Below are 22,280 nucleotides of genomic sequence, written 5' to 3'. Positions count from 1 at the left end.
AAAGATTTTATTTATTTATTTGAGAGAGAGAGAATGAGAGACAGAGAGCATGAGAGGGAGGAGGGTCAGAGGGAGAAGCAGACTCCCTGCCGAGCAGGGAGCCCGATGCGGGACTCGATCCTGGGACTCCAGGATCATGACCTGAGCCGAAGGCAGTCGCTTAACCAACTGAGCCACCCAGGCGCCCAAGACCACTTTTATTAAAATTCACATTATATAGTCACATAATAAGACCAGAAAAATCAAAATGTTTATTCAAACTCCATATAGCCTTCATTCATATTTATTCATTATTCATTTACCATTTTACCATGTGCCAGGCACCATGAGTAAGGTAGTAATGGGGAGGAGGAGTAGAGAGATGAAAATACAAAGAATTTTATATTTTAGTTAGCATAGTATAGTTAGTATAGTATAGTTATCGGCTTGTACCGGGTGAGAAGGGCATTGTGTTTAGGGTTGAGGTCTCTGGTTGCCAAAGTAAAAAGGAGAAATGCTAGATGTCAGAGCTGGACCTGAGAGACCATGTAGTCCAACACTCTGTTTTTCTATGGGGAAACTGAGGCCCCCTCAATAGGGTAGGCATGTACCCCCAAGCTACACAGCGGCTCAGCAGGGGAGAAAGGTAGATCCCATCTTTCCAGTCCTGAAACCCAACTCTGGACTCTCCGATTCCTTTCCTTGATCTGATAAGAGGGAGTCTGCAGGCCAGAGAATGTTTTCCCTGGTAACTTTGTCATGTGGTCCGTCAGTGGGACATTGGCCAGTATCCTCAACTGGGAATGGAAATCTGCCCAAGTTGGGCCTCCCATGACCTTTGGTAAAAGACTTGGGTGTGAGGTTTCACCCTCAGTCAGGGGCCTCACCTTGAGAACCACTCCTTTTGGGTGCCCTACCCTGACCTTCCCTCCTCATCAAGGTCTCTGACCCTTGCAGAAATGAGCACCTACTGCATGCCAGGCCCTGGGGCTCTGTCATCCTTTGAATGCCTTTGTAGGCCCTGAGACATGCAAATTCTCCTCCCAAGAGGCTCAGAGAACTTAAGTCTCTTGACCAAAGCATTTTGACCTTGCGAGGCCCCGGAGAGCATTTCCAAGAGGCCACCCTGGGCAAACCTGCTGTTAGGAACCTAGGAACAGGGAGAGGATGCTCTGGTTTCTTCTGAAAGAGCCTGGCTCAAAAGCTGAGGAGGGAGGGAAACCCAAAACCTGGTAAATGGTGGTGGGGGGGTAGTAGACAAAAGCCTGAGGCTGATACACCATCCTCAGTCCTTCCCTGAGGTGGGAGCAAGGGCAGAACGAGGGCTACCCTATTCACTTCAAAGCTGTATTCTTTTTTTTTTTTTTAAAGATTTTATTTATTTATTTGACAGAGAGACACAGCAAGAGAAGGAACACAAGCAGGGGGAGTGGGAGAGGGAGAAGAAGGCTTCCCGCAGAGCAGGGAGCCCGATGCGGGGCTCGATCCCAGGACCCTGGGATCATGACCTGAGCCGAAGGCAGACGCTTAACGACTGAGCCACCCAGGCGCCCCCAAAGCTGTATTCTTACTCCCTAAGGAGGCTGCGGGCATAAAGAGCCCTGGGCTGGGAGGTGGGAAGCCTGGCGTTTATCCTAGACCTGTTCTGCCTTCGCTTCCCAATCCGTAAGGTGGCTTCAAAGGCTCTTTCTCTCAGCTGATTTGTGCGGACTCAGGCCCAAGGACACTTGGAGGGTCTCCCCTGATGTGGCCCCCGCCCCTGGGCAGTTTGCCTACAGGGACGACGTGCCGCTAGTGCGGCTGGAGGTGGCAGACGAGTGGGTGCGACCAGAGCAGGCTGTGGTGAGGTACCACATGGAAACCGTGTTCGCCCGCAGCTCCTGGGACTGGATCGGCTTGTACCGGGTGAGAAGGGCAGGGACGGTCAGTGCCTCAGGGAAGGGAGGGCCTGGGGAAAGCAGCCAGGGGCCCAGGGGGATCACTGGCTTCTCCAGAGTTTGTTGCTACCCCGGGAGGCTGCTGGAGTCAGGCGAGAGGAGACACCACCCTGAATCCTCTCACCCCAGGTGGGTTTCCGCCACTGCAAGGACTACGTGGCTTACGTCTGGGCCAAACACGAGGATGTGGATGGGAACGTCTACCAGGTACTGAAAGGGAGGGGGAGGGGGGGAGGAAGTCCCCATTGCCCTTGGGGCTCGGGACTTGGCTTGGGCAGTCCTTGAGGCTGCCTCCCTGACCCCAACCTGGGCCTATGTCCTGGGCCCACCAGGTGACCTTCAGTGAGGAGTCACTGCCCAAGGGCCATGGAGATTTCATCCTGGGCTATTACAGCCACACGCACAGCATCCTCATTGGCGTCACTGAGCCCTTCCAGGTGAGTAGGTCAGACTGCGGGATCGGGGGTGCTAAAAGACCCTGTTCAAACACCACAGCCTCTGCCTTCTGCTCCATGATCTCCTGCAAGTAACCTGAACTTCCCGGCTCTGCTAACGGGCAGGGTGGGAGTGGCTCCAAGACGCCTTCCGCGGCTGGTTGGGGCACAGGGCAGCCCAGTAACCGGCCTCCCCCCCAGATCTCGCTGCCCACCTCGGAGCCGGCCAGCAGCAGCACAGACAGCTCAAGTGCCAGTTCAGAGGATGAGGATGACAGTACCCTGGAGCTGCTTGCATCCAAGTCCCGTAGCCCCAGCCCTGGCAAGTCCAAGAGACACCGTAGCCGCAGCCCAGGCCTGGCCCGCTTCCCTGGCCTTGTCCTGCGGCCTTCATCCCGTGAACGCCGTGGTGCCAACCGAAGCCCCTCACCCCAGAGCCGCCGCCTGCCCCGGGTGGCCCCCGACAGGAGCAATGACAGTGGCAGCTGGGGCAGTAGTGAGGAGGGGCCCTCTGGGCTGCCCGGTCCCTGGGCCTTCCCACCGTCTGTGCCTCGAAGCCTCGGCTTGCTACCTGCCCTGCGCCTGGAGACCGTCGACCCTGGTGGTAGGGGTTCCTGGAGACCTAATCGGGAGGCCCCAGCCCCCAGTAGCCAGGGCCGGCAGGGGCTGGAGGAAGGGGGTCTGGGGCCCTGAGGGTGGGTGGGTGGATGGGCCCAGGTGGCCGCCACTGTGCCCTGATCTCCTGCAAACGCACCTGTGTTCCTTTTGCTGCTGCTCCAGCTTCATCCGCACCTGCCACTCTGTCTTGGCGAGGGGTGGCCAAGTGGGGTCCCCCAAACTCAGTCCTGGCACCTCAACTGTGACAATCAGCAAAGCCCTATCAGCCCCCATCTGAGATGGGGGGGGGTTGCAATCCTGGAGGTCATCAATTAGAAATTAAATTCTCCAGCATCACTCCTGACTCCTTCCTAACTTGTTAGCAGTCTGAGGGTGGGGGTAGTCAGAGGAAGGGACTAAAGAGGCAAGAGGATGATAGATCTGACAATTACCAGGAACCAGCCATATACATTACACATGCCATCTCTTTTAATCTGCACCACAACCCTGAGTTGCGGTGTGTTCAGTGCAATTCTTAGACCTATTTCACAGGTGGGCAAACTGAGGCCTCCAGGAGGTGAACCTCTCAGAATCAGATGCCTAACCACAGTCTGGCTATATGTTAGAGGGAGAGAACATTTACTAGGTGCTAAGCATTCTCCATGTATTGGTTTACTTAATCCTCAACAATCCTATGAGGTAGGTCCTGGTCACACTGCCCCTTTTCAGAGGAGTTACTAAGGCCCAGAGTGGGGAAGGTCCCTCGTTCAAGGACACAAAGGAGATTTGAATTTGGGTTTAGGGTAGTAAAAAATGGTCCAGGGCTGGGCCAGGAAGGGCACAGCAGCTGTTGAGAAGGGATCCCCCAGGGAAGAGTTGGGAAGCACCCCCTAGCACCCTCCCCTTTCCTGGATTCAGATACAGGCGCTTCTGTGACATCCCATTCCCCACCTGCTGCCTCAGGCCTCAGCAAGTAGGTGCTTGGGGCTCCTTGGACAGGCTTTTGAGATATGTGTTCATTTTGCAACCTGGAGATACGTGTACCTCCTCCTGGTACCTCCTGAGGCTGCTGTAATAAAAGTTACCCTTTCCCCATTCCCATCTGGCAAGGCCCAAGCCCAGGGCATCAGAATGCGCCTCCTGAACACCACATCCAAGCACAGAGGGGTTGTATCACCAGCTCGAGATCACTCAGCACAGCAGGAGACGTGGTCCAGCATTTTAGCCTTGACTCTCGTTGCCGCCTGGCTGTCCACAGGGGCCCGAGCCATGCTTCAGTCTAACACATGGAGAGGAAGCCAAGACCCCCTGGGGCCTAGCAGAGCTAGGGGCAGTGTCCAGTCTGGTGCCCAGGAGAGCTGGAACTGAGATCATTCCGTTCTAGGATTTCTGCTGCCCTATGGGTCTCCGGGCTGCCTGGGTCAGCTGCAGGCAGCGGTCATAGAATGACATGGCGGCTCTTGGGTGATCTGAAGGCCACACCTGCCCCTCACCTGTGCCCACACCCCAGAGCCGGCGTCGGCTCTTTTGAAGTCGCCGCAAATGCCCGGCTGTCACCTTGATGGCCCTAGGGTCTCTGGAACAGCTGTGGGTGGAGAAAAGTGGGGCAGGTGGTCATGGTTTTAGGTTAGGAGTAAGAGTTAAGCAAACATTTAACTATGTGCCAGGCAGGCCTTGGGCTCTGTGTGTCACAGTGTCACACATACCATTTCCTTGGTTTCTACAAGCTTTTTACAAATAAGAAAATGGAGGCACGGAGCGGTGACTGAACTTGCTAGGTCGCATAGGAAGTGACAGAGTCAACATGGACCCATACAAGCCAACTGCAGAGCTGCACCTGGAGCACCAGGGAGTAGGGGGATGATGACGATGGAACTCAGAGGTGCCTTAGCCCCTTTCCCCATCCCTTTGGCCCTGGCACACAAAGGGAGGATAGGTAACCCCCCCTTGGGAAAATGCCCCCTCCCTCCTGGGCTTGCCGCCACTTACCTTTTGCCCTCAGCACAGTCCAGTGGAGGGGCCAGCTTGAAGCAGGTCATGCCTAGCAGCTCCCAAAGCATGTTGGTGCCCGCAGCTGGGCTCTGGAGCCTCAGGAAGCGTGCCAGACTGAGGGCAGAGGCAGGCTTAGGCTAGGGCAGGGCCTGGCCACCCGGGAGCCCCCTCTCCGTGACTGGCAGCAGGCTGCCCACCCCCAATGGTCCAAGCAGGCCTCACCGACGTGTGCAGTTGCAGTGGAAGAGGGGCTCATGGGCACTATTGAGCAGTTGGAACTTGGTTTCCTGAGGCCCAATCTGCTGCTTGCATTGATCCAGACGGCGCAAGCCGCGGCAGGCCCAGCGGGCATCTAGGTGGGGGGGGGGGGCATGGTGGTGAGGGGAGCCCAGTCCCCCAGCAAAGCCCCACCAATGCCCACTGCCATTTAGGGGAAGCATAGGCACACGTGCTCAGTCACATAAAGACGGTGTCCCCTGTCTCATGTCCTTCCTGCCTTCAGAATGCTACACACGTCTCACACACACATGCACACGCACACTCACATGCACACACAGCAGTGCCACCATAGAGCCCAGAATGTTGGTCAGGAAAGGCTTTTTGGAAGAAGAGACTGCTAAGCAGAGACAAGAAGACTCGGCAAGAGTGCTCCAGGCACAAGGAACTGCATGCGCAAAGGCCCAGAGGTGGGACAGAGCAAGCTGCTTTTGAGGAACCAAATGAGGCTTTCAAGACTGGAGTTTCAACTGGGGAGTAGAGTCTGCAGGACCAGCACCTGAGGGCCCCTGGGTATTGGGACATCATGAGTTAAGAGGAGCCATGGTGGGGGCTCAGTGAGGAATGATATGGGCAAGTTTAGGGCTTACGAAAATCCTTCTAGCTGCAATGTGACTTGATGGGAGAGGTTGGGACACCCCAGGAAGAGTTTGGAAAAGGGAAGGAAGCAACACAGGGCCCCTCAACCCCGCACAGAGGCAGGGACACCTTCCCACATCAGGAACCCCCAAAGTTAAGTTCTGAGCTCACCCTGAGGTTTTAGGCCATTCTGTGGCCCCTGGAAGCCTGGATGGGTGACCTCCAGCCAGGCTGTGGGGGACATATCAGGTTTGGTGGAGGCCACGGGGACATGGATGGCTGTGGTGTTGGTTTTGTGGGGGTGCTTAGACCCTTTCCATTGTGGCGGCCGCTTCTGAGAACGTTGCTTCTGCGGAGGCCTGCTGGGGGCTGGGCTCTGGAGGCTGGGAGTCACAGGGGTGGCCAGGGAGCTCCAGGAGGCATTGTAGAAGGTCCTCCTGGACTGGAGGCGGGCAAGGGGTATGGAGCCATATGTTCTACACCTGGAAGGTGGCAATTGGTAACTCACAACCCCCCCACCACACACAGAAACCCCAGGTTCATCTCCATGGAGACCAAGCCTCTGTCAGTGCCATCCCTTGTCCCACTGGCCTATGTGGAGCACCCGAGGAAGGTCTGCATCCTGGGCCCTGTCCTGAGGAGAGCACAGGGAGGATGAGGTATCATTCGCTGGAGGATGGACAAACAAAGCCTCCCTCCCAGGGCTTGGAGCCCAGGCTCCCCCTCTGGCTGGGAAGGGGATTGAAGGGGGCAGCCACATACCCTCCCCACCAGTACCACTCCACACAGGCCTCCTGTTCCTCCAGCTCGAAGCAGGGGATCTCCAGCACATTGAAGAAGGCCACACCCACGATGTCCGAGATGGAGTCCTGCTGGTTCTGCAGGCATTGCTGGAACCTGCCCGAGAGCTGGCACTCAGGTCCCCGTACCAAAGAGGGCCACCCCTCTCTTCCTCCGAGACCACCCAGTCACTACCATGCAGGTGGTTTGGGATCCAAGGGTCTCTTCTCCTAGGGCTCAGCTTTCCCACCTGCACGGTGGGGTCTGGCGGGCTGATCCTTTAGGATTCTTTGGAATCCCAGTCTCTGCACCCAGGAACTATCCCACCCCTGAGCCCCCGGCCCTCTCTGCCCACTGCCAACCTGGCATCACAGTCACAGTGGGAGATGGTGTGGAATCGGTAGTTTCGGATGCCATAGTTGTACTGGAAGGGCGAGATGTTCTGTGGGCAATGGTCGTGTTCCCGGCAGCAGAGATCAGGGCCTTGGAAGACCCCTGCAGGAGGCAGAGGGGGCACCAGCTGAGCAGGGTCCTGGGCACCCCATGCTGGCTTATGCCTTGCTGGTGCAGGGAGCAGGGACCTTGTCTTGCCCCAGCCCTGACACAGATACCCTGGGTGGCCTCAGGCCACTCTCCCTCTGTGGGACTCTCAGTTTCAAAGCTTGACGAGAGCAACCAGGCACAGCCTTTATTGGGCGGCTCCAAATGCTGGGCAGCCCACCCAGGAGCCCTTGTTCGGGAAAGGGACTTCCTCAGGGGAAGTGAAGTCTGCCTCCAGAGCTCCCAAGCTCATGCCCCAAATAAAACTCCAAAGTTATGAATGTGTGCAGAATGGAATGGCAAAGAGGCAGAGTGCGTCCTTTCTCGCTGGCATGATGAGGCATTGCCAGGATGCCAGTCTGCTCCAACTCAGGTGCCAAAGCCTTCTCCAACCCACCATGCGTGCACAAAGACAGCTGTACCGAGTGCAAAAAAGTCATCCAAGTTTGTTACCGTTACTGAGCATTTCCCAAGTGCCTGACACTCCCCACACCCAAACTCACAGCAGCTCTGTGAGGGAAATGTCATCTCCATGTACCTGTGAGGAAGCCAAGGTTCAGAGATGGGAAGTGACTTGTTCAGCTTGAATTTGCTAACCCAGGCCTTTGGGTCTTGGCGTCCCCTCCCCTGGGCATCCTGCCTCATAAAGCCTCCTCTTGGGTAATGGCTTTTTGGCTCAGCCAACCTTGGACCCACCCCAGTCCAACCCCTCCCAGGGACGGTGATTAATGAGGACTCCGAGGTTTGACTAGGACGTTTCCCATCTACGACCTAAATTAAGCAACCCATGATGAGACTTAGGGTCACCCCCATTTTACAGATAAGGACATTGAAATCCCCCACGGACACACAGCCTGGGAGAGTTGGGGCCAGGGCGAAAACCAGCACTTCCCTCCCCTGCCCCCCAGTCCACACCCCCATGGCTCACCCAGCTCCGAGGAGCTCCCAGCAGAATCCCCTACTCCACACCACAGCGTGCCAGGCATGGTCCAGCCTCTCTTCACCCGCTGGGGTCTTCTGCTGCCAGGTGCTCTGCTGTGTCCTGCTTGCTCCTCCCTGGTCCCTGCTGCTCGCTTCTCCCTAGCCCCTGCTGGACCCTCTTCAGGCCCTCGGCAGGCGCCCCCCTGACTCTGAAGTGTGGCCAGGGCTCTCTGCAGCTCGGGTCCAGGAGTGTGGATGAAGGAGCCCCGGGTGATCTCACCAGCACAGAGGGCACTGAAGGCTGCGGTGAGCTCTGGCTCATCTCGCCAGCTACACGCTTGCAGCCTCCCGTGCCTGTCCCAGTGGGCCTGGAACAGGGCCAGTCCTTGGGCATCCTTTCCCAGGAAGCTCAGTGTCCCCAAGGGGCTGCCGGGGGTGGGCCTGACCAAGTGGCAGGAGGTGCTGTCCCAGCGGAGGGCAGAAGAGACCCCCCCAGCCACTCCCAGGAAGCTCAGCATCCCTAACAGCACTACCGGAATCCCCATTCCGTCCTAGACCAGCTCAGTCAGACAAAGCCCCCAGGACACCAACCCCCGGCAGCCCACGAGGCAGCAGCTTTAGCAACTGAGCGGAAGCAGTGCCCTGCAGACCCGGTGCAGCGGGGCCAATGAATGGAGCTTTGGGAGGAGTAGGAAGGAGGCTGGAGTATGGGGTGATCTCGGGCTTGTAACTGAATCCACCGGCTGGGCAGGCTGCTGATTGGCCAAGGAGTGCACTTGCCAGGACCCACGCCCCCATTCACCATGCCTTTCTCATCCAGTCACCTGCTGCCAGCCCGCCTGGATGGGGACTGTGAGAGCCAAAGCCTTGGGCTGTGGGACAGAGGGCCAGGAGAGGATCTCTATCTTCCTGGGGAGGGAAGGGGGTTCAGGGGCTCAGAGGAAGCTCCCAGAACTCGTCCTCAGCCCCTTGCCCCAGGGAGACTGCCACACCCACCTCCACGAAGTTGGCAGGGGGCCATGGCCTCTGCCAGACCTATGTGAAGGAGCTGAGCGCAGGGCTGGGGCCCTGTGGCCACACCACTGGGAGCTCCTGAGGCTTCTGGGAAAGGGGGCGTCCATCCCCTGGCCACCTGGGATACACCACCGCCCAGGACTGGTTCTAAGAAAGCCTCTCGGCATAATCAGGGGACAGCGTCCTGGGGCTCCCCACTTCCTGGGACTCCCAGACACAGGCCTGGCCGAGCAGCAACCCTCCTGGTCTGATATATGGTGGAGACAGAGCCAGAGCCGGCCTTGAGAGCAGGGCATGGGGCAGGGCTAATGCTCTGGACTTGAAGGGACTATAGGTCCCAGACGAGTGGAGGGCTGGGCAGAGGGCTGAGTCTGCAGCCATCTCCATGCTTGGACTGTTGCCACTAGTGGGACACAGCAGCCCCTCATGTGTTCCCCAAGGGACAGGAATGGTCTCTCCATCAGGGAAGGGCTACCGCCAGCCCTCTGTATTCCAAAGCTAACGTATCATCCAGCTCCCAACCGTCCAGGAAAGCTGGGATGCTTGCACCCACAGTGCAGATGAAGAAACTGAAGATCACTGAGGGTGAGGAAACTTCAGGTGACAGGCTCCAGGGAGGGAGGGCTTCGAAGCTGGCAGCACAGCTCTTGGAAAGCTTTGCTGGGAAGTCAGGGCTGCCAGGGACAGTGATTTCTCTGTCTGTCTGTCTGTCCGTTTGCACATCAGCCTCCCGCTCCCCCAACATCCCTCTCAATCTCCATCCCAGAATCTTCCAGGAGGGCGAGCCCCAGTGAGGCAGAGCCATGGGCAGAGCTGGGGAAGGGAAGCTCACTGTACATAGCAGGGAGAAGGGGGGTGGCCGGGAGTGCAGGCCCATCTCTGTGCTTCAGAACCAGCCTGGGCCTGCGGCTCAGAAGGTCGTGGCTGGGGACAATGAAAAGGGAAAGAGGGTGGGAGTAGCCCAGGAGCCAAACTCCTTCTCTCAAGAAGCTGGGAAAGGGGGTGTGGAATAGAGAGAGTGGTGGCAGGAAGGGTAGGGAGACCTGGGGTTCCCAAAGGTAGGGACACCACTGAACAAAGGTGGGTCCCTCTGGAAAGAACTCTACTGTTTGGAAACCATGTTCTGGTCATTTTCCCCAGTTGTAGGAATGGCCACCCACCTCTGCCCCCTTTTCCGTATTACAGAGCCCATCACCCAGGAAGCCTGGGAGGTCCCATGGCAGGAACTGAACTTTCAAGGTCAGACATACCTAACTTGGGTCCTGGTACTGTGTGGCCTCAGGCTTTGAAGTCTTAACTTCTCAGAGCCTCAGTCTCATCTGTATGATGGGCATAATCACAGTAGTCAGTTCACGGGATGTTGGGGAAGACTCTCTGCACAGTGATTGGCCTCCAAGACCCTGTCACTAAAGCCTCAGGACATCCCTGGGCAGGAAACAATTTGGCCAGGAGAAAGCAAGTCCCCAGATTTTCAGACCACAGCACCCACGAGAGCTAGTCCCAGCTAGGCCATGACCTGGTTGTACGACTTCAGGCCAGTCCCTGCCCCTATCTGGACCTTGGTTTCCTCTGTACAGTGAAGAAAACAATGGAAGTGACCTTTGAGGTCTCTTCCTGTCTCGGCCCCAAAGGAAGGCAGGTAGGGGCCTGTCTAGGCCTCGAGGGAAGGTGTCACTGGGTTTTCTCTTCAGATTCCACCCTGTGGTCATGTCAGTCAACCTACAGGATAGACTCTGGAGCCCTGCTTCCCATTGGAGTGCCCCTCAGAGGCCTTGGCACAGAGGATCCCAGGAGCCAAACCAGCAGGATGGGACAGGCCCGGCCCTACAGACAAAAGGGGAGCCGAGGCTTTCCTCTGGATCCCCACCTGTCTGGGGTGGGGCAGGGTGCACAGTGGGTGCCAGGGAGGGTGAGAGGCAGGGGTCCATGGAATCTGATCATTTATCCCTCTCTCTGCCCAGCAGTCCTCATCGCTCTGTCTCCTCGGTCTTCTCTCTCATCCTTCTGTCTCTTGGTCTCTTTCCCTCTCTGGCTCTGATTCTCCTCGTTTATTTCTCTCTCTCTCCTCCCTCCCTCCCTTTCTATCTCATTTCTTGGGCTCTTCTGGCTCTAAGTATCCCTGTCCTCTCCCCAAACTCTCTTTCCCTCTTTTTCCTGTTTCTCTCTTAATTTTTTCCCCTCTCTTTGTTTTCCTCTCTTTTTGTTTCTTAATGTCTTCTTGATTCTCTCCTCCCTTCCTCTTCTCTTTCTCATTCCTTCCCTTGTTATGTCTCATAGTTTCCTCGTTTGTGTGTGTGTGTGTCTGTGTGTCTGTTTCTTTCCCTTCATTCTTCTCTCTTCCTGCCTTTTCTGTCTGTTCTCCCCCTCCACACCCTGACCCCAGGCCCAGGACCCAGTGCCTCCTGCCCTTTCCAGGCCATGACCTCATCTGATGCTCACAACCCCTGCCCCTCCCTAGGGAGACAGGCAGGGCAGGGCTTCTCATCCCATTGTTGAGATGGATGGAGTGAGGTTCCAGAAGAGAAGTAACTTGCCAGGAGTCGCATAGTTGACCAGGTGAGAAGACAGGTCAGATTTTTCTTGGCCTGTGGGGAGGACCTCCCGTGACCCTGGGAGGCTCTTGGCTCCCCTACCACCTCCTCATCTCAGGGATTTCCTCCCCACTGCCTGGAGCCCTTGGAGCTTGCATTCCCCAGCCCATCTGGAGGTCTCTCTGCAGCTCTCTGTGCCAGGAGAATGGTGCAGGCAGTGCCTAGCTCCAGAACATTCTGCGTTCATTTGAAAACAAATAGCTATCAGCGTCTACTACTGCCAGGCCCCGGGGGGGGGGGGTGGTGGGCGGGGGGGGGATGCTGAACAGAGAGAGGAGGGGAGGAGAGACAGAGCATGCTTAAGTCAGGAGATGGAGATGAATGCATTCCCTGCCTGGACAGGGTCTGGCAGCCCATGGGAGCTAGGGCCTGAGTGTCAGCTTGGTCCTCTGGGGCGCCACCACCAAGATGGAGTTGGAAGTGCAAGAGATGTAGTGGAGGAAATGCCTGTGAAAGATAAAGGGGATAGGGTGGAAACAGGATTGGGCAGGGAAAGCCTTCAGACTGTTGCAAGTCTGACATCTATGGGAAGAGAGTAGAAGGGACGGAGAGCTGGGTAAGAGCATCACACCGCGGTCACACTCTGAGCAGATCTCAGCCAGCCAACGGGGAGCTCTGGTGCAGATTGCCCATAGAAGAGCCCCAGCTGGTCAGAAACAGGCAGGCCCTAATGCCCTGGCTGTGCCCAGTCATTGGTTGGGGGCTGCCCAGGAGGACAGTGGCATCCACCCCAATGCTGCAGAATTCTCACACCTGAGAATTCATCCACCTATTTGGGGCTGGGGCAGCCCCTGCCCAGATCAGAAGAAACTCAATGGGCAGATGGTAGGTCTGACAGCTGGGAGGAAGCCCAGAAGGCAGTCTTCTTCCAGGAGATCCCAGGGCTAAGGAATAGGAATCTGAGTACAAGACTATCCCTCATAAGATTTCCAGGTAGGAGTTCAGACCCAAGCATCCGTGGCATAAACGAAGCCCAGCCCCAGGTCTGAGGGAATAAATACTGAGAAGCAACAGTGTTTCAAACTAGATATCTCAGGGGGAGTTGGTGGCTCAGTTCGTTAAGCATCTGACTTTGGCTCAGGTCATGACCTCAGGGTCTTGGAATCGAGCCCTGCATGGGGTTCCCCACTCAGCCGGGAGTCTGCTTCTCCCTTTTCCTCTGCTCTTCCCCCAACTTGTGCGGCTCTCTCTCTCTCTCTCTCTCACTCTCTCTCTCTCAAATAAATAAATAAAGTCTTAAAAAAAAAAAAAACCTAGACATCGCAGTAGATAGGAAGAAACACATTAGATTCAATTTAACAGATTATTAAACTATGCGTAGAAAAAAGAGAAAGAGAGATGGGGAGTCAGAGGGACCATGGAAACTATTCTAACTGAACAACATTAGAAGCTGTGGTGTTTTAAAGATGTGCACAAATTCTCTGATACTCCTTCCTTCAAATGGTGGAGCCTACTTCCTCTCCCCTTCAGTGTGAGCTGTTCTTAGTCATTTGTTTCTAATATATAAAATGTGGTGGACATGACGTAGCTTCTGACTAAGTCATAAAAGGCATTGTGCCTTCCTTCTTGCTCTCTCTCGTATCACTCTCTCTGGGGAAGCCAGTGGACATGTCATGAGGACACTCAAGGACACTCAAGCAGCCCCGTGAAAAGGCCCACATGGTGAGGAACTGAGGGCTCACTCAACAGCTGTAGGAGTGAGCCACTTGGAAGCAGATCCTTAAGGCCCAATCAAGCCTTCAGATGAATACAGCACCATGTGACCTCCCCTGCCCTCTGCCTTTGGTGATAGCTTTATTGAGATATCATTCACATTCCATACAATTCACTCGTTTAAGGTATACAACTTAATGGTTTTAAGTATGTTCAAAGTTGTGCAGCCATCACCACTACCTAATTCCAGAACATTCCCATCATTCCAAAAAGAAATCCTGTAACAAGTAACAATCACTCTGCCTTGCTCCCTTCCCCTACTTAGCCACTAATCTACTTCATGTCTCTATAGAGTTGTCTATTCTATACATCTCATATAAATGGAATCATACAATAGATGGTCTTTTGTGACTAGCTTTTTCCACTTAGCATAATGTTTTCAAGGTTCATTTCTGTTGTAACATATATTAGTACTTCATTCCTTTTTATGACTGGATAATATTCCATTGTATACATATGTCCCACTTTGTTTATTCATTCATTAGCTGCTGGGCCCTTGGATTGTTTCCACTTTTTGGTTATTATGAATAATGTTTCCACAAACACTCATGTAAAAATTTTTGTGTGAACATATGTTTTAGTTTCTCTTGGGCACATGCCTAGGAGTAGAACCGTTAGATTATGTGGTAACTCTGTCTTTAACCACTTGAAGAACTGCCAGACTGTTTCCAAAGTGGCTACACCATTTTACATTCTCACCAACAGTATTTGAGAATTCTGATTTCTCCACATCCTTGCCAACATTTGTTATTGTCTATCTTATAGCCATCCTTAGTGGGTGTAAAGTGGCATCTTATTATGGGTTTTGCTTGCATTTTTATGACAGTTAATGATGTTGATCATCTTTTCATGCTTACTGACTATTTGCATATTTTCTTTGAAGAAATCTGGCAGATATCTTTACTGTAACCTTGTGAGACCCTGAACCAGAACCACTCAACTAAGCTACTCCTTAATCCCTCATTTTCAGAAATTGTGTGAGATGATAAATGTTTGTTGTTTTGAGATACTACGGTTTGAGATATTTATTACACAGCAATACATAAGTAACACAGAAGGATTCAGGTATATGTCATGGGTACCTACTATTAATGCTCCTGGAAGTCCCAGCCATAACATAAGAAAAAGAAATACAGGGGCACCTGGGTGGTTTAGTCTGTTAAGCATCTGCGTTTGGCTCAGGTCATGATCTTAGGGAGTCCGCTTCTCACTCTCCCTCTGCCTGTCTCCCTTACTCGTGCGCGCTCTCTCTCCCTCTTTCTCAAAAATTAAAAAAAAAAAACCCACAAATTGTCATGTTTGAAATGGAAGAAACAAAACTGTCATTGTTTGTAGATTGATTTATCTCCCTAGAACTGCAGGTGTATCCAATACCTGGGATGGGAAAAGCAGTGTAATGGAATAGAATAAGCCCAGGACAGACCCATATTTGAGTACTAGCTTCTCCCTTACTTTCTGTGTGATCTTAGGCAAGTCCTTTTGCCTCTTTGTGCCTCATTTGTAAAATGGAGATGAGAATAATGCCTATACCATGAGGATTAATGTGAGTGTATTTAGGGTACCTCAGTGGCTGACATACAGCAGCCTTTGATGAGTAGAATGGGATTTGAGGGCAGGAGCCAGGCAGGATCACAGCATGACTAATTTAATGCTCAGTTCCCCAGGTTGCAGAACGTGGGCTCCTTCCATTCTCCCAACTGACTCCAGCTTGCTAGTAGGGTCCTAAGATGTTCAGTAGATCTTATCCACACCCTGAGTTCAATCTTGGGTTCCACTTCCCCTCCCTAGGCAGCTTAGGGCAAGTCCCTTATCTTGGCTGGATCCCCATGATATAATCTATTGATTGGTATGCTCACACCTACCTTTTTCTTTCTTTTTTTTTTTTTTTTACTTCCCAGGGACAATGGTAAGGATCAGGGAATAAAAAAGGAGCTCACTGACATTATATCATGAATAGCTCATGAGTCGTTCATGTGGCATGAGATCCCACCCCCAGAACTGTTGGGAAACAGGGCAGAATGGGTCCTGAGAGCTCTGTCCAGCTCAATGTGGTGGCCACCACATTGGGGGTCTCGGGTATGGGACAGAATGACACTGAGGGCAAGAATCACAACCCACCTATTCAGATGGCACTTGACATTTATATTCTCACCAAGCCCAAGTGGTAGGGCTGCCAGATAAAACAGAGATGCCCAGTTATATTTGAATTTCAGAAATCAGTGAATAATTTTTAGTTTAAGTGTATGCTCCGAACATTGCAATTATTTTTTGGTTATCTGAAATTCTAATTTAACTGGTTGTCTTGTGTTTTTTATTTGCTACATCTGACCACCCTACCCAGCAGTGAGATGAGGATAAGCAGGGCAGTAACTCTTCATCCTACTTCACAGTGGAGGCACAAGGAGGAGATAGGACTTGCCCAAAGCTCTGCTGCTTATCCACCTTTTCAATCTACACAGGGCTCTTTGGCTGAGGTTGAAACCTGGGTTGTTTGTTGGCTCTAACTCAGAGACCTTAGCTCACAACACGCCCTTCCCTCCTGGGGTTGGACTGGCCTTTGAGGCTCTAGAAAAGCCCTGGGAGTCTAACTCACTCAACAGGATTGAGAGGGTGGGGTGGAGCATAAAAGAAGGATCAGGAGGCCAGACGGGGATCTGACTGCAGAACTCAGGCCCTAGTAGACTAAATAATAAATTTAGTTATTTCTACAGCCAAGGACTCAAGTTCTCAAGCACAATTGTTGTTGTTGTTTTATTTTTATTTTTATTTTTTTTAGATTTTTTATTTATTTGAGAGAGAGAATGAGAGACAGCACAAGAGGGAAGAGGGTCAGAGGGAGAAGCAGACCCCCCGCTGAGCAGGGAGCCCGATGCGGGACTCGATCCCGGGACTCCAGGATCATGACCTGAGCCGAAGGCAGTCGCTTAACCGACTGAGCCACCCAGGCGCCCTGTTGTTGTTGTTTTAAAGATTTTATTTATTCATTTGACAGAGAGAGTGCGCACGCACAAGCAGGCAGAATAGCAGGCAGAGGGAGAGCGAGAAGCAGGCTCCCCACTGAGCAGAGAGTCAGGCATGGGGCTTGATCCCAGGACCCTGGGATCATGACCTGAGCTGAAGGCAGACACTTAACCGACTGAGCCACCCAGGCACCCCTCAAGCACAGTTTTATCTGTGAATTTGCCCAAAGTCAATAGCAGATGGGAGTTAGAGCTAGAACCAGTCTTTGGGCCTCTTGACACCCAGCGCTCTTCTTGCTGCTCTTGGGTCTGGACAAGAGGTTCCAGGGAGGAGCCCCCTCATGCCCAGACTAGGGAGATGGGAGCAGGAAGGCCTGTGGGGACGACGGGGTAGGCCTTTCTGGAGCCCACAATGTTTGGTCCAGCCTCTGCTGCCATCTAGTGGGCACTCAAAGCCAGCACTTCCTAGAGAAACTGAACAAAGAAGGCTGTCTTTCCAAGTTTCTGGTCCTTTTTTGCACCTTCCTGGTCCTTCTTGTCTGGGATCCGCCCTCTGACTCACTGTAGAACCCTGACAAGCCCTTTGCCTCTCTGGCTCTCAGTTTTCTCTCTTGGAATAAAGATTCTCCAAATCGCAGCCGCCCTGATCTTTCTAAAACACAGCCCTGGCCAGGTCTGTCCCCTGACCCACCCTGGCCTTCAGGTTGAAGTCTGTCATACCCTGCAGGATCTAAGCCTACCAGATCCCCACTTCTCTGCTCTAGTGACATAGAGCTATTTTCATTTCCTTAATCACCAGTTCCTCTTAAGGCCTTTGTATATGGCCATTTCCTTTGCCTAAAACACTCTCTTTTACCTAGCTTATTCCTACTCATCCTTCAAGTGTCAGTTTAATTACCCGCTCCAGGAAGCTCTCTTTCTTGATGCCTTCAACCCAGGATGGGCAAGTGTACTTTAGGTCCCCACAGAAGATTGATTTAGGTCTCAAATAAGATATGACCCTGGAAGAGATCAAATAGTTGTCCATTCAGTCCATTCAGCCCATCCGTGGGCTCAGGGTTCAAACTAACCTGATTTCCCATCCCACTCTGCCACCGTTGGGCAGTGTGAACATCAGCTCCACCTCTCCGAGTTCCTTTCCAACAGGTGAATAAGTCACACTCTGTCCACCAGTTCTGGACAATAGAACTCTAACGTGAGCCACAAACATAATCTAGAATTTTCTAGCCACAGTTTAAAAAGTAGAAGAAACAGGGGAAATTAATTTTCATGATCCATTTTTATGTAATCCATGCATAAAATATTATTTCAACATGTAATCAATATTTTAAAATTATCAATGATCTATTTTACATTCTTTTCCTCATACTAAGTCTTTGAAATCTGGTGTGTATTTTACACTTAATGTGTGTCTCAATTTGGATTCCACTTCCTCTGTGGAAGGGTTGGAGTTGAAGAGGATTAGGGGACGCTTTCTCTGGCTTTTTCTCCCTTCTCTCTGCACACATGGTCTTCTCTCTGAGCTTCCTGTACCCATGAGGAGAGGTTGACCCCAGCCTAGGGTGAGGGGGGGATGGGCCAGGCCCAGGGAACATTCTCCCCCAAGTCAGATGAGGAGACTGGAGGAAAAAGTGATGCCACCTACCAGAGCTGGGCTGGTTCCTAGGAATCTTTTTTCCCTTCATTGAACAGAAGAAAGAACTGAGGCTCAGAGAAGGGCAGGGACCTGTGACCCTCAACAGATCCAAGAAGCCAGAAGGTCTACCAGACTTCTTGCCTCTCCTCACCTGGCAGATACACATCTGAGGCCTCAAGTCCTTAATCATAGCTTTCTTCTACTCAATTACTTGCCTTTTCCCACTATTCAACCTTCCTGGCCCTTCAAACTCCTTGACTGATATTCCTGATCCCTCTGAGGCTCTGCAGTGGCCTCCTACTTGTCTTGTGCTCCTAATCTCCACCCCTCTCCTCTGCACTCTGGAGAAGATCTGAATGCCTCTGCATGGATTCCCACTACCCCCTGCCCCAGCCTTTTCCTTCCTTTCCAGCCCCATCCCTCCCTCCATCCCTTCACAGCACCTCCTCTCTGGCCCAGATGGTGAGGCAGCATTTCAACAGGTGCTGGTTTTGTAGGCAGATTCCAATCTTGAGTGTGAGTTTTACCAGCTGTGTGGCATTGGGTATGTTGCTTAACTTCTCTGGGCCTCTAGCTCCTCATATGTAGTAATACTTGCTTCATGATTCGGGGGTGAGGATTAAATTGCATAAAACCCTTAGCACAGTGTGTAGCACATTAATAAACATTCAATAAATATTAGCTGCCAGTATTAGTATTAATATTAGTATCAGAAGACGAAGGGGAGAGGAAGGAAGGGGGCAGGAGGAAGGTTAGAGCTGTTAAAATGGGAGCCCTTGGGATGCTCAGAGCAAGCAGAGGAAGAAATCAGAACATTTCTATTTATTTTATTCTTTCCCACTGGAATGAATATTTTTTATTTGTCATAATTTGTTGTAAGCATTAAATAATATTAAATCCAGGCTGGGTCATAGCAGGATACATGCAAACATCACCAACAGTGTGCTTTTGTGACCCATAAGTGTCTTAGTGTGCTAAAATAGAGAAGATATTACTCGATATATATATATATATTTTTAAAGATTTTATTTATTTATTTGACAGAGAGAGACACAGCGAGAGGGGGAATATAAGCAGGGGGAGTGGGAGAGAGAGAAGCAGGCTCCCCAATGAACAAGGAGCCGATATGGGACTCGATCCCAGCACCCTGGGATCACCACCCAAGCCGCAGGCAGACGCTTAACCAACTGAGCCACCCAGGCATCCCTGGAAATTTTTAATTAAATGATAAAATTGTGTAAACTTCAAAAAAGTTTTCCCTTACCCATTTGTAAAATGGAGATAACCACCAAAACCATTCAAAGGACTACTGTGAGGGTCAAATGAACTGTTGTGAGGAGCGTGCTTAGTTAAGCTCAGCAAATGTTAGCTATTACAATTTTCAGGATAAATAGTCTGTTAGTTTTGTGATCACATGTTCAATATTTTTCCTACTAGGCATGAAAGCAAAGATCTTGTCTTGTCTCTTATCACCAGTCCCTAGCACAAACAAATATTTGATAAATAAGTAAATTGGCTAAAACCCAGGAACTCCCCCCACTTTGGGGGATAAATTTTAGTAACTTAAGTAACAGTTGCAAAAAGTATATTAGGAACTCCCATGTACCCTTTACCTAGATTCACTACTTTTTTATATTTTGCCTCATTTGCTTAATCATGCCCCCTCATACACACACACACACACATGCATTTTTCTCTGAGTAATCCGAAATTAAGTTGGAGACGTTGTGCCCTTTTACCCCTAAATACTTCAGTGAATATTTCCTAAGAACAAGGACATTCTCTTAACATAGCCACAATATAGTGATCAAATCTAGAAAATTTAACATTGATACAATAGGCATTAAGAGCTAGTTCACAATCAATATTCAAATTAGTCACTTGTCCCAATATTGTACATTATACCTATTCTGCTTCCTATCCTCCCCTCCTGAATCCAATTTAGAATCACACACCACATTTTGTTGTCATGCCTCTAATCTCTTTTAAACCAGGATAGTTCCTCAGCCTTTCTCTGTCTTTCATAATACCGAAAGTTATTTTGTAGAGTGCCTTGATTTGGTTTTATTTCATGCTTCCTTGTGAGATTTGGGTTATACATTTTTGACAGAAATAATCACAGAAGAGATGTTGTGTCCTTCTCAGTGCATCTTATTGGAAGGAACATGATCTTTACTTGACCTATAATTGGTAACGTTAACTTTGATAACTTTGATTCACTTGTTCTTCGAGGTTATACCTCTGTAAAATTACCATTTTCCTTTTGTAATCAATAAGTAATTTATGGGAGGCACTTTTAATGTGTAATTACCCTGTTCCTCTAGTTTTACCATTCATTATTGATTTTCTAACTCCATGAATTTTGTTAGTTGGCATTCTACTAAAAGGAGGGGTTTTCCCTTCTCCCTATCTATTTACTTCCTTATTTATGTCAGCAAAGACTCATGGGTTACCGTTTTATTCCATTAGTTACATTCTGTCACTATCATATATATTTTGACGCTCAAACTGCCCCGATTTGGCCAGTGGTATCTCCTTCAAGCTAGCTCCTGTGTCTTAACATGTTCTCATCATTCTGATTCCCATCATCCTTACATTCTGATGCAACAAGATAGTCCAAGCTTTTTTTTTTTTTTTTAAGATTTTATTTATTTATTTGACAGAGAGACAGCGAGAGCAGGAACACAATCAGGGGGAGAGGGAGAAGCAGGCCTCCCACGGAGCAGGGAGCCCGATGTGGGGCTGGATCCCAGAACCCCGGGATCATGACCTGAGCTGAAGGCAGACACCCAACGACTGAGCAACCCAGACGCCCCGGCTTATTTGGTACTTTCCCTGCGCGGACCCAGGCTCTTTGAAAAGCTGCCAGAGGGCACCTGGGTGGCTCAGTTGGTTAAGCGACTGCCTTCGGCTCAGGTCATGATCCTGGAATCCCAGGATCGAGTCCCGCATCGGGCTCCCTGCTCGGCAGGGAGTCTGCTTCTCCCTCTGACCCTCCCCTGTCTCATGCTCTCTCTCTCTATCTCATTCTCTCTCTCAAATAAATAAATAAAATCTTAAAAAAAAAAAGCTGCCAGAAAGTCCGTCTCTCCGCTTCCTGCCCTCAGGAGGAACCTTACAGCCCTTCACCTGGGCGGAAGAACGGCGCAGAGGACCAACCTTTTCCGGTTGTGGCCGGAAGTCCTCCGAGAGGCGCGACTTTGTGTCAGGTGACCGGAGTCTGCGTAGGAGGATCGCCGGTTTTACCGGACAGCCTGAAGGGACGGAGTGGCAGGGTGCCGGACGGATGGATAAGCTGGGGTGGCTTCAGCGGCGTTAGCTGAACAGAGGCAGGTACATGATGGGCTCGGGTGGTAGCTTAGGGGTTTATCAAGGTTGAGGGAGGCGGGCAGGGTTTCTGCTTTAATCGGGCCCACAGGCTGAGACACCTGGCCCAGCGGCGCAGAGACAACAACCCCGGCTCTGCCCAGGACCCTCCGCCCCAGAATAGAGGTCCCCCTGGCGTTGTGGTCTTCTGTCCTGTGATTACAGTTTTGGGAAACTGAGGCCCCGAGAAGGGAAAAGGCTCCCACGAGCTCTCCTTTCCGGGCAGGGACTCACTCTAACTCTTGTTTCTGTCCCCGGCTCGAGACCGCCTCTCTCAGGTGGATGTGCTGTAAATGATTTTGCCTCGGGTGGAGAGGCCGGGGTCAGAAAGCGTGGTCAACAGAGTTGGGCTTGGGAGTGAGAGAGCCGAGAGACTTCGCCGCTTATAGCCAGTTGTGCGTTATTGGCCCAGTCCATTCCCTTTGTTGAGCCTCAGTTTCCTCGTTTGTGAAACAGGGCAGCGTTCCTCAAAATAAGGTCTTTTTTTTTTTTTTAAGATTTTATTTATTTGACAGAGAGAGACACAGCGAGAGAGGGAACACAAGCAGGGGGAGTGGGAGAGGGAGAAGCAGGCTTCCCGCCGAGCAGGGAGCCCAGTGCGGGGCTCCATCCCAGGACCCCGAAATCACGACCTGAGCCGAAGGCAGACGCTTAATGACTGAGCCACCCAGGCGCCCCTCAAAATACGGTTCTTACAGTGGTCTGTTTTGAAATGTCCCGGGATGCATGCTTTACAGTGCAGGACTCAAGACCTCTGATTTAGAATCTGGGTCGGAACCTGGGAACGTTTTGAACATATACCTCGGGGGTCCTGTACATACTGATGTTTGAAGCCCACTGATTTGAAGTGCTTTCCTGCTGTGAGTACTAGATATACATTCTTTGCTTTGCGGCAGCTGGAGCCGGTTCCGGATCTTTGAAAGAATTGGGATGTTTAGACCAGAAAAGAGAACAGTAGAAGGAAA

The 22,280-nt window shown here is 51.6% G+C and overlaps 3 protein-coding genes across 8 annotated transcripts in view; 2 read left to right on the top strand and 1 right to left on the bottom strand.

The window, feature by feature from the left end:
- INPP5J (inositol polyphosphate-5-phosphatase J) overlaps positions 1-3,304 on the top strand; it is a 9,796-nt gene extending 6,492 nt beyond the window's left edge. For all 3 annotated transcript variants that reach the window (XM_081801792.1, XM_006733505.3, XM_031028385.2), the window contains 4 exons: positions 1,747-1,884; positions 2,046-2,123; positions 2,249-2,353; positions 2,552-3,304. In XM_081801792.1, the coding sequence (XP_081657918.1) occupies positions 1,747-1,884; positions 2,046-2,123; positions 2,249-2,353; positions 2,552-3,043 (813 nt within the window). In that variant the 3' untranslated portion in view covers positions 3,044-3,304. The remainder of the gene's footprint in view (positions 1-1,746; positions 1,885-2,045; positions 2,124-2,248; positions 2,354-2,551) is intronic.
- Positions 3,305-3,492: 188 nt separating this feature from the next.
- On the bottom strand, positions 3,493-10,149 carry PLA2G3 (phospholipase A2 group III). Its single transcript, XM_006733504.3, has 7 exons — positions 8,043-10,149; positions 6,937-7,069; positions 6,557-6,691; positions 5,966-6,276; positions 5,162-5,291; positions 4,937-5,053; positions 3,493-4,532 (listed from the first exon to the last, which is right to left on the bottom strand). Exons 1-7 carry the CDS (start codon positions 8,578-8,580, stop codon positions 4,328-4,330), a joined length of 1,569 nt encoding a protein of 522 aa, XP_006733567.2. The 5' UTR covers positions 8,581-10,149; the 3' UTR covers positions 3,493-4,327.
- A 10,979-nt stretch (positions 10,150-21,128) lies between these two features.
- RNF185 (ring finger protein 185) overlaps positions 21,129-22,280 on the top strand; it is a 35,508-nt gene continuing 34,356 nt past the window's right edge. For 2 of the 4 annotated variants that reach the window (XM_031028384.2, XM_081801791.1), the window contains exon 1: positions 21,137-21,278. The gene's annotated coding sequence lies outside the window, so the exon portion shown is untranslated. Of the gene's footprint in view, positions 21,283-22,280 lie in introns of all 4 variants that reach the window. The other 2 variants (XM_031028382.2, XM_006733502.3) reach the window with 2 other exon arrangements.

Source organism: Leptonychotes weddellii, chromosome 13 (genome assembly GCF_054177405.1).
Source record: "Leptonychotes weddellii isolate Sample4059 chromosome 13, ASM5417740v2, whole genome shotgun sequence".
Taxonomy (NCBI): Eukaryota; Metazoa; Chordata; class Mammalia; order Carnivora; family Phocidae; genus Leptonychotes; species Leptonychotes weddellii.
The sequence above is the reverse complement of the archived record's forward strand: the minus strand, read 5'-3'. Positions and strand labels throughout refer to the sequence as shown.

Excerpts from the sequence above, each read along its gene's own strand:
- PLA2G3 (XM_006733504.3), bottom strand. The coding sequence starts at position 8,580 with ATGGGGATTCCGGTAGTGCTGTTAGGGATGCTGAGCTTCCTGGGAGTG. Across the intron at positions 7,070-8,042 it reads TGGGAGCTCCTCGGAGCTGG|GGGTCTTCCAAGGCCCTGAT; the intron begins GTGAGCCATGGG and ends TGCCTCCTGCAG. Across the intron at positions 4,533-4,936 it reads GACTGTGCTGAGGGCAAAAG|CTGTTCCAGAGACCCTAGGG; the intron begins GTAAGTGGCGGC and ends CTCCACCCACAG.